The sequence below is a fragment of the Balaenoptera ricei genome, chromosome 12, assembly GCF_028023285.1.
Source record: "Balaenoptera ricei isolate mBalRic1 chromosome 12, mBalRic1.hap2, whole genome shotgun sequence".
Classification (NCBI taxonomy): domain Eukaryota; kingdom Metazoa; phylum Chordata; class Mammalia; order Artiodactyla; family Balaenopteridae; genus Balaenoptera; species Balaenoptera ricei.
This window is the reverse complement of record NC_082650.1, coordinates 58,767,717-58,779,433: the sequence shown is the minus strand read 5'-3', so window position 1 is coordinate 58,779,433 and position 11,717 is coordinate 58,767,717. Positions and strand designations below refer to the sequence as shown.

The 11,717-nt window shown below is 38.1% G+C and overlaps 1 protein-coding gene across 2 annotated transcripts in view; it reads right to left on the bottom strand.

Annotated features, from left to right (window-relative positions):
- Positions 1-317: 317 nt before the first annotated feature.
- ASCC3 (activating signal cointegrator 1 complex subunit 3) overlaps positions 318-11,717 on the bottom strand; it is a 324,300-nt gene continuing 312,900 nt past the window's right edge. For both annotated transcript variants that reach the window (XM_059941507.1, XM_059941508.1), the window contains exons 38-42: positions 9,519-9,670; positions 7,441-7,588; positions 3,608-3,817; positions 1,221-1,396; positions 318-1,123 (exon numbers count right to left, since the gene is read on the bottom strand). In XM_059941507.1, coding sequence (XP_059797490.1) covers positions 979-1,123; positions 1,221-1,396; positions 3,608-3,817; positions 7,441-7,588; positions 9,519-9,670 — 831 coding nt within the window. In that variant the 3' untranslated portion in view covers positions 318-978. The remainder of the gene's footprint in view (positions 1,124-1,220; positions 1,397-3,607; positions 3,818-7,440; positions 7,589-9,518; positions 9,671-11,717) is intronic.

The following is an 11,717-nucleotide window of genomic DNA, read 5'->3' as shown; positions in this document are numbered from 1 at the left end:
CAACATTTTAGTTGGAAAAAAAGTATTTTTCAAGATGGAAATTGTTTGGACATAGGGAAATTTCCTGAATCATAGGTGAAAACCCACCTGCAGGGGCTGAAAATTTTCTAGGTTTGCCTCAGGCCCGCCCTGAAGAGCACAGAGACAAAGACTTGTACTACGTGGCCTGTATGAATTAGACTATACTTCTCTCCTTGTGTAAATAAGTATTAAGAGAATGGAAGTGAAGTCTGGACAGAGAAGGAAAAGAAAAAAACAGAAGAGTAAGAGGGGCTATAATGGAAAGGAGGCAGAGGGAGTGAGTGAGTCAGGCTGTGTTGAAGTGGCACTCTAAATATTTTATTTCCACCAGTTACAGTATCTACATTTTCTAAGATCAGTATATTCTGTTTTCTTTTAAATCATCATTGGGCTCTGTAAGGTAATTTTACATCATATATTATTAACATTTGTGACAATAAGAAATTCTTGAAATTATTTCCATATGTGATCAAAGTATAAATTTTGTGAACAAAACACAGTGTGTCACTGTAGAGATTTATCTTATATATTTTATGCTGCAGGGTTAGAAATGTGTTATAACAAATCTTAACACTGTCACGCCCCTGTGCAGTTAGTTTTCCTTAAAAAAAGAGAAGCCCATGTTCTTGTAAACAGTACACTGTGAAATGTAAGATTTGATAATTCCTAGATATCATCTCAATATACACAAATTGAAAGATTCTCCTACAGGCATAGTCATTTTACACATCAAGAGACCCAAGAAGACAGTGTTATAAAAGGCGACATTTGTTAAAAGGCCCCCGCGGCTGACTCCGCATTGCTCGAATCAGAGCTGCAGCTACTGCCAATTTCCGCAGTGCCTTGAGGTTGGAAGTTGATTCCTCCAAGGCAAACGTCAAGTAATTCGACTTTGTCCAGATGACTGAACAGTCAGGCTTCTCAACCACTTCTTTCAGATGGATTGTTCGGGTCGGGTTACTTCACTTCGAGGTCAGTCAGGGCATCAGAGATCTCGTCGGCCTGCGCGGAAACACTGGCCGGTGTGACGTGCAGGTGGATGTCGTACTGCTGGTCCAGGCCAAGGTAGCAGTCGCTCATGAAATACAGTGTGTAGATATACCTAGAATATAAAAAAGCAACGAAAAGGTAAAACAACCGTTCTCGTCACCGTCGCGGTTAATTCTTTCGGAACTCTGGTGAGGTAAGACTCTGCTTACCTTCCAGGTACTTCAGGAGTATAAAAAGAGATGGAGACAACATGATGATTTCGGACGTATCCCACTCTTTTCAAAGCGATAAGTTCTCTCTTATCCACTTCTCCTAATATCAAAAACCATCCTTCATCTTTTGATTTGGGAAATCGAGGGGTGATTGCATGCCTGTCTTGCTTTCCCTGTAAACCAGAAAAAAAGGAAAGGCAGAGCATTACTAATGGCTAGATTTTCTATACCACTTGGCTGTGCTTAAAAGGCCATAAATCTAAGTATCTGGGATGTGTTTAATTTTCAGGTTTGGTGTGTTTGATATGCTATCATCTACCTTTTTTCAAGATTCTCGAAGCACACTATAGCCACACTACTTTGTGGCTCCATGAGAACAGAAAGCCCTCGAATCTTGACATCAAAATAAATTCTCACACCATATTCTTATAAATGAAATTAATTCCCCACTTGCAGATGAACAAACTGAGATACAACCATATTACCCAAGTCTTCCAAAGTCTTATTTGCAAGAAATTGATACTTAGGGAAGAAAGTCAATCCAGGCTAGACTCTGGATCTTAAGAGAACAAGCACTCTGTCACATAGACATCTTCCCCCATCACCCAAGAATAAAGCTCACATGAAGAAGCACATATTCTAATACGGTGTTATAAAAAGTCTTTTCTCTGAGGAATGGGAAATTGTAAGCCAAGCAATTTATAAAATATATTAATCACCACCATCCAAGATTAACTATCACCATAATGACAACACTTGAAGTCTTTATTTTAGATTGATTTTTACAAAATCCAAGATTATTCGAGAGATTCCTTAAGACAATGATTTATGGTGTAAAACGTACTAATAATGACATGGTCTCAATCAGACTTCACTCAATATTCTAGAGAGAGATGTTTCATTTAAGGCATTTTAAAAGAGAGGTCAGAGAGCAATGTATTTTTACAGCACTTAGAAACAAAATTTTAGAGTTTTTCTAGCACAGTTAAATCCAGTGTTTAAGTACTAATACTACAGTAAAAAAAAATCTTATACTACAATATTGTCAGAAATGTTTGCAAAGGCCTCAAAATAAAGCTCTCTCTAATTAGCGCTCTCAACGTACCTTAGATACACCTCAGTACACTGTTTCTCCAGGCACTATGATAAGCTGCTTGAACATCTCTTTGTCGAGGCTGTGAGCCCCCTGAGGCTGGGGTACATTGTTTAGCTATTTGGGACAGGCCTCGCTTCTGTCAGCGTGTCTGCACATGGCAGGCACGAAGAGAACAGGGATTGGAATCAGAGAACTCTGTGCTCCCAGCCTGCTCTCGTATTTTCTGACTCTAGGACCTTGGCAAATTCCTATACTCCCCAAGTTCCATTATTCTGTAAAATGGGGAATTTTACGCCTCACACGCCAGCTATAAAAAAAAAAAAATCTTAGTTTTTTTTCCTCATGATTTTATCGGTATGATTACTACTGCCTTTTCTTTTGTAAGTTGGGATATATTGTCATCTAAAAATGCTCGTATTAAAGCCTCTGAAATGCCAGAGGCCAATCAGTTCATACTTACACTGATTGATGTTTAGAATTAGAAATCAAATGAGATGGGACTTAGAGGCACAGTATTGAAAAGACATTGTACCAAGAGAAAGTTACTGACCATTTCGTGTGTGAAAACAGAGGGGACAGTATTAATGAACTACAACCTCGCTCCTGAGGGCTAGTTCTACATATGGGAAAGCCCCTGACTCCGCTGAGCTAACGAAAAGGCACATTCTTATTTCGATTATTATGGGCTAAAAACCGATCTGCCCACATGCTGTGTACTAATATTCTTAGAGGGCCCAATAATTATTTTTGGTGTCACAGGCAACAGAAAAGAGCACAGTAATTTAAAATAAAAATACTGTAAATTTTTGGCCTGTACGAACGTTGACAAAGCTCCCTCATATGCATTCTAATGAAGGAAGCAGGCAGATGGGGCAAGTGAGCCACAGAAAAGCTTAGCTAGCGTCTTCTTCATTTGGGGTGCTGGGTAAAAGTCTAGATTTTGAGATCCCTTCAGAGTCCTGAGTTTCTGGTGCAGGCGGCCTGGTGTAGGGCCAAAGAATCTGCACTCTTTAAGGTACTCCAGAAAATTCTGCTGAGCCTGTAGCCCATACTTTGAGACCAGGACTCTAGGCATTATATTATTATGTCACGTGGGTATTCTGGGGTTGAAAAATGGCACATGAGGAGAACTGACTAATTGCAGAAGACTGACTCTTGCTGCTTAAGGCCAGTTGAGGAAGCAGGATTGGTGAAGGGCACGGACGCATTAGTAATATAAAAGACATGTGTGCTGGTGCGTGCTGGGATCTGGTGTGAAGCATTTGAGAATGGAAACCAAACACTATACCTTGTGGAACCCAAGGCTGACTCTCTGCAAGCTGACTTGAAGCACATACTCTTGATCAGCATGCAATCTGACCCATCTGTTGTCGTTGCGTTTGTCTGAAGTCACGGTTGAGATGTAGAGCTCATCGTGTCCTTCCGCTGAGTCATCCCACCAGCCTTTAACACTTAAGCCAACATCTATCACAGGCAAATGAGATAAGAAACTCCACGCCTGAATAAAAAAAGAAAGAAAAGATAAGGAGTGGTTAATGCAAAATGTAGTGAGCAACTAAGAAGTAGTGAGCTTTTAAAAAATCAACCTCTTTGTTTTGAGATTAATTCTGGATTCAATGCAGTTGTAAGAAACAAAGCAGAGAGATCCTGTGCACCATTTCCCCAGTTTCCCCCAAGGGTAGCATTTTTCAAAACTAAAGTACAATATTGATCCCAGTGATACAAGCCACAGCTCTTGTTCAGATTTCCTAGTTTTTCTTGTACTCATTTATTTGTGTGTAAAAATAGTGTGCTTTTAATCTTTGTAAAGTCCCTTTAAAAACACCTAAAGAAGTATTAATCATTACCTAAACTTGTGACCCCTTTCTTGTAAATCCCTTCTGGACATTGAGTGACTACTGACTACACTAAAAAATAAGTTTTAAAATAACTGTTGTTGAACTGGTTAGTTTTAGAGAAGCATCTAGTATAGCATTTATGTGACTTCTAAGGCAGACAGCCTTATATCCCCAAGTAATTTGGGGATATAAAAGCAACTTGAAAAATGTTGTGATGCAATTGTTGATGTCAGTCAGCGTCATTCATTGATCATTTATTGTACAAAATGGGTTTTTCTTTTGCTCAGAGTCCAAATTATTCTGAAAGGAAAACATTTCTATATGTTTGTATATCATAAGGAACCCTCTAAGTCTAGGGTTCTTTCTAGAAAGAAATATGTTTTTTTTTTGGCATTATCATATTGAGAATATCAATTTAAATGACACATATTAAAGGGGTAGAAAATATTTTACCAATTTCATTCCTGCTCTTTTAATTGAAAATACTTGTGAGAAATCAAAATGCAGATGGTAAGTGCTTATCATTTTTTTTTTTTTTTAAATTTATTTTCCTTATTGTTTTGGCTGTGTCGGGTCTTAGTTGTGGCACACAGGATCTTCGTTGACGCGTGTGGCTTCTCTCTAGTTGTGGCTTGCGGGTTTTCTCTCTCTCCCTTGTTGAGGCACATGAGCTCAGTAGCTGTGGTGTGTGGGCTTAGTTGCCTCGGGGCATGTGGGATCCTAGTTCCCCGACCAGGGATCTCTTCCATTGGAAGGTGGATTCTTTACCACTGGACCACCGGGGAAGTCCCTATCATTGTTGAATGAATGAATAAATGAATGAATTCCTAAGTCTATGGAAAAATGTAAAAAAAATAAACCTAATGTCCTCAGATAATTAATTGTCATCTTTTTCTAACATTTATAAATATGTGGCAAATATCACTATCAGTCAAGAAAACTTCTCTCTATATATATTGGCTGTTTTATCCATTGTTACCTTCTAAGTTAGTTTTTAAAAGTACATGAATACTTTAATTTTGGTTTTCCTTGTATTTCTTTAATATATACTACAGGTTTCCTGATAGGCTTTGATTTCCTGTTTGCTAAGACTTTATTGCTGTTGAGTATACCACCTAATTGAAATGAAGAAGCTCTGATGAATCAAACTATCCCTTAGGAATTCAAAAAATGTAAATCCAATGCAAATTTTCAATTCAACTCCAATCCTATAACTTGTCTTGTGAATCTGAAATTACGTTTGGAATAGATCTTGAAATAGTCAAGCCACAGAATGGTCTACCCTGTGCTTCAAGGTACAAATGATGGCTTATCCCCTACTAGAACCAACAGTCACCGAGTCTGGAAGCTGTACCACTGGATGTTCTCTTAAGACTGGCCAGAGTGAAGACACAAATACACCATTTCTGTAAAGCATTTAACTTCGTGAGACAACACAGGTAACATTTACCACATGAAGCAAGACTTCGTATGTTTCTTCACTTGTACCTTTAAATGAGTTACCAATATAATATTTTAAGTATTAGCAACTCGTTGGAATTTTATTTCACAAAGTTCCCCAAAGTCAGATCTGACTTTTATATATTTGTAATCTTTTGCAGCACTTGATATTATTATTTTCAATCTTCAATGTATATACATATGTTTGTTGTATGTGTATATATTTGTACATATATATATATACACAAACATACATACATACACACACACTCACATATACGTATATAAAACATGAGCTGTTTTTAAAGAAATTGCTAAGACATTTCAACACCAGCCAAACATATTTATCTGAGGATTAATCTTCATCTATTGAATCAGGCAAGAGCACTGCCATGCATACAATTATTTAATTAGCAGCCAAATCCTCTGCCAGTCAGCAGCCGTTCCAGGCATACTGATGGGGTAGAAGATGCAAATCTCACAGTCGTACTGCTTTTTCTCATTACTACTGCAATTAGCACTTAAATTGATGCTTTAAACATACTAATTTCTGGAATAATTCAGGATTTGTATGTTACCTGGGATCGCCTCACTGCAGAGCCGACACCAGATTGCTCTGCAAATTGAAGCACTTTTGAGCCAAATAACCATCATCATATCAGACTGAGCCAATTTGCATTTGGTTTTAAAGATAACAGAATGGCAATTTATGCAAATAAATTAAGTAAGTTTACTTCTGAGTTCTCCCTGAACTAATTACAACAATGTTCTAATTTTTTATCACATCTAAAACTTGGCTTGAAATCACTGTATGTTATGTTAGAAATCTGTTGTTGCTAATAGAAGCCTTGTTTTCATTTTAAATATATTGTTTTTATTCATAATTTTGATGATAATTTAGTTAGAAAGGTAGGCACTTATTATGAATATTTAAGTAGCTTTTGGTGCCAATTTTGGGTTCAACAGAAATTGAACAATCAGACTTTGATGCCTGTAATACTTTTTCCAAGTCCTGCTCGACAATAAGTTCCACTGGAAAAAAAAAAATGACATGGTTTAGAAGTTTCTTTATTTTAATATCTGCATTTGCAAGTCAATATGTTAATTATGTTATAAATCGTGAACATTTACTTTGACATGTTTAGGGTGAAGTTGCTTAAGAGTTAAAAGTCTATATATGCCAAATATTTCTGGCATTGTTCATTCATGTTTTTGGTCTTTCCAAAGATAGTTTGGAGCAACGACCTATGTTGTCTTTCACAACATAGATTTAGATTTATATCTAAACTATAGGGTATACAAATAAGGAGTTTCTTTGAAGGACTACTTTAGAATCTAGAAACAATAAAGTGATTAAAATGGGGCGGGGGCATAAAAAAGTAATTGAGGGAACTGCACGAAAATATACCCAAGCATAAAAACAAAACAAAACCCACTCTGAAGAAGGGATTAGAAGGGCTCTTGAGCAATGCAGCCTAGTGATGGGCAAGTCATAGTAGGCCGTTCTCAGCCGGCTTAACAGCATTATACTGAAACAACCTTCTAATGATGCAGACGCTACTTCTAATTATTGTTACTGTCATTATTTAATACCATCTGTTGAGCTCTTATTCTGTACCAGGAACTACATAGAGCAGTTTACATAATAACATCCTGCTTGATCTTCCCAAATACTTCAGGAGACGCGTATAATGTTTTCACGTTCATAATCAGGGTTAGTAAATGGTGGGTGGAACTTAAACCCAGGAGAGTCTGACTCTGAAAGCAGCACTCTAAGTTAGAAAACTCTTGGTACAACTTCCCAGAGTGAGGGAGCGTCGAAACATGGAAGTGATGGCCTTACCTGCTTCATTTTTGGGGCCGGTAGCTCTTTTTCTATCATGGAGCTGAATCCGTGGTCCTTCCCTCCACAGGCGTGGATCAGTTCAGGGAGGCACTCGATGGGGCCAGGGTGCCCGGCACGTGGGCCCTTTATACCTGGGCTCCATTTCCTGAGAAAGAACAACACCAACCAAATGATTCTTTCATAGCACAAATGAGATTTTCTGACAATGATGGTTTATATGATTAGAACAGTTTAGAAATTAAAGTTACTATATAACTTTTTAATTTTTTTTAACATCTTTATTGGAGTACAATTGCTTTACAGTGGTGTGTTAGTTTCTGCTGTATAACAAAGTGAATCAGCTATATGTATACATATAACCCCATATCCCCTCCCTTTGCGTCTCCCTCCCACCCTCCTTATCCCACCCCTCTAGGTGGTCACAAAGCCCTGAACTGATCTCCCTGTGCTATGCAGCTGCTTCCCACTAGCTATCTATTTTACATTTGGTAGTGTATATATGTCCATGCCAAGGCCACTGTTGTTAAGCTTCAAAATCAGACAGCATTCTCATCAATCCAAGGCAGTTTGGCTATCATGACATAAAATGTATAAATCATATGTGAGCTCAGTAGGTAATTAGGGTTGACAGACAGTTGGTGATTTCTATAGGAAGGCACTAAAGTGTGATAATGCTTCCATGTGGATAAAGTACGGAACTGGCGGAGCCCTGACATGTTTTTAATGGATGCAGGCAAATGTCTCTAATATAAGTACTTGAATAAAGTTTTCATTGTAAGTTGTTGAGATCATACAATTAAAAGTGCATTTTGGGAATATTTGAGATTTATAGCATAAATAGTGCTGGATCACCAGGAATGGAACCTACCTAAATCTTTCTATTTCCTGTTTATATAGCAAGCTGAACAATATCACTGAAATTAGACAAATACAGCACTTTTCTGGGTAACAGTAAAGAACTGGATCAAATCTCCTAGGCCCCAACCAGCTTCCCTAACAGACCCGTGTACTGTCGGGTTAGTACCCTCATGTGTCTCCTTTTCTGCTGAAATCCAACTCCCGTAAGTTTTAGTAGCATATTGGAAGGGTTCCTGAAACTGAGCTGCAGACACTTGAGGTATCTGCTCTTCCCCCCTGGCCACCTGCTGCTGGTGTGGCCCACTCTCTGACTGTGCCTTTTAGTTACCAGGGACAAACCGTGGTGGGGACTCAAGCACCGTGGAAACACCTGCCCTGGAATCCAGCATACTTCAGTCAAAGGGAGGGACTTCCCTGAGGAGACCCCATGTGTGCCTGAGGTTCTGGCTGGCATATGTCTCTAGATGCCTCAAACGGCTGCCACGCCTCGTCCAGCTGACGAGAGGGAGAGGGTGCATGACGACAAGCACAGCCAGACTGTTTTGCTTGTTTACACGACTGTGAACCAATATTTTGGCTGCAAAGTATCTCTCAACTGGTGTGAAAGAAACATTTTCATTTGCACACTGCCAACCTTGCTTGTAATACGTACTGTTCTTTCCTTTGCTAAAATATATGTAGCCATGGACATAGGACCTAGGAATTGAAAAATTTTATCAGGAATATAAACTCTTCTTTTAAATGCAGGTTATATCTTGAGCTGCTAGTATATATAGCTGCTCAGTTTTGGACATTTTGCAGATGCACAGTTTACTTCTGACAACAGATTTCTGATCCCTCAAATCTATTCTGCAATAACAGAAATTGGTAGTTTATTTTGCTCTAGGTCACAAAGCACTTCAATAACATCTTTTAAAATGACGGCTGATATTGGAAAGGAATAAACACAGTTAAAATGAAAATGTATTCGATGTTGCAAATGGAAAACAACTTAATAGAAGGTTAAAATGAACTGTGGTTCAGCTTGGGACCGATGGTCAAATTCCAAGTGGGAACGCTATGTCTCTAGGCCATGTCTCCCTCTGGGAAACACGGGCATTTTCACTGTAAAGAATCAGTATTCCAGGCACCACATGAAATTCAAGTGACCATACATGTAAAGGAGATAATTTTTTGAAATAATAAAACCCTATTACATCGAAAATTAAAATACTTACCTGAAAATATGAAGATGGTGGTTTTCTATGTGAGGTATCGTAAGAAGCGAAGAGTCTTTCAACCACCGCCCCTGGATCACCATCTGCACCAGGTTGGTGATATTCAGGACAGTCACCAGCCAGCCCTGGTGTGCAGCTACGTCCAGCATTGCCTGAACAGGGAGAACGCATATGTTATACATCATGGCACCTGCCCCCTCCGTGGGGGGTCTGATGACAAAAAACAAACAGTCTTAACAAAAAACAAACAAAAACCCCCGAGCATTATACCTCTAAATTACTATTAACTAAAATAGAAACCAAAAAATAAACTACAGTTGGATTGGAGGGAACACACTGAACCTCTCACAGCATTTTTTGCACACTACTTCGTACAAAGCGCCAAATATTTAACTTTTTTAGGTCAGCAAAGATAAGCAGATAATATTGGCACCTAGTAATAAAACAAAGAGAAAAACTCAGTGTACTTTGAGAGCAAATACCTTTATAATTCACTGTATCAAGAGCACTAGTTGCCGCGTTTAAAGCATAAATCTCAGGTAGTCTTTTCCAAATTTAAAAGCAATAATGGCAAGGTGATAGGAAGTCTTCTTGCCAAAAATTAATTTTCCCCAGAGAGCAGGCTAAAGGCAGAGCCCTGGTTTTCAATGAAAATACTATACCACATACCACACACTAAAAGCGGGAAGGACCAGTGGTACATGTGGAAGGATGAGAAGCTATTCATATTAGTCTATACATTTAATCCAATGTTTTATGGACAAACAAACGGCTGCATTTGCTTAAGGCAAAACTAAACAGTGAAATCTTATTTAAACAAAGGAGACGTTTACACAGGCAAAGCTATTTCAATTAAATTAGATTCTGGTGAATGCTGACTTAAAGACACATAAGTTAATATCATGATCTGAGGCAGCTACTTTATACAGTTTTAGGAGTGTACTCTCTTGTTTTGGGAAATGAAGAGATGAGGGTAAGAGAAATCAGATGTACCTCGTAAATGCCTAAAATGATACTTTACCGTTTCACTGATGGTAAAATATTTATAAAATGTTGTACAAAATCTATTAGTACATTTTTAGAAATGGTTCTTAAAGGTCTATTATGTTAGTAAAATTGATTTGCCATACTACTTAGTACTACTGAATCAGACATATCTTCCCTCTAAGTTTTGAATTTCCTATTCTGGGTTCTCTAATTTACGAAAAGTAAAATAGTTTAAAAAACATCTGGCTAAACCAATCTGTGGTCTTTTTACACACATTACAGGGAAATGGATCCACGTCTCTGGATGCCATGGTTAGCGTGACGGAATGGTCAAATTGGTCTTTAGCACCCATGAGCCTACTAATTGTACATCATAAAGCCTAATGGTTGGTATAATAGATATACTTACACGTATGTATATGTGTATGTGTGCATATGAAAGTGTGTACATGTACAAAGGTATATGTTTATAAATCTAGGGAAAGTCCACTTCTGTTCTTCCTATTTCTCTGCACAACTGATTTAAACACTTTGTCTTTGAAGTATACGAGACAAGCTGGTCATGAGGAACACTACTCAGACAAAAATAAAAGTATTAGTTCACAAGTCACAACTCGCGAACTCCGTAAGGGAAGAGAAATGAGTAATTATACCTCATGAGTAATGCAGTATCATGATGATGTCAGAAGTTGTAATGTGGAGTAACTATGGTGATTTTACTTGTGATTTTTACATTACAACTTGACTGGAAATAAATTCCAGACCACAAGCTCACATACTAGAAGAGCTGGATGGACGGACCATATGTTTTTAACTTTGAAGTTTTCATGATGAAGTTGAAAGATTTCATAAAATTTATGAGAGTTCCCCACAATCTTTCTTTGTATGATCCAGATGTGAAACGTAAAAAATCATGCAAAGTGATTGCTTACATGAAGTAAATGAAAAGGCTGTATCATGAATTGAAAACTATTATTTATCTTGTTTTAATTTCAAGAAAAGGCAGGTAGGCAGACCAAGAATCCAGGATGAGAGAAGGTTGTGACTACCCAAATGTGCTGAACAAAATGTTGCCACACAGCTCTGCCCAACCACTCCCTTGTGGGTCCTGTTTTCTCTGCCCCCTCCTGCCACTGCCATAGCACAGACCCTCATCAACTCTTACCTGCAATATTATAAATATCCCTTTATCCTCATTCTCATCTAATTTTT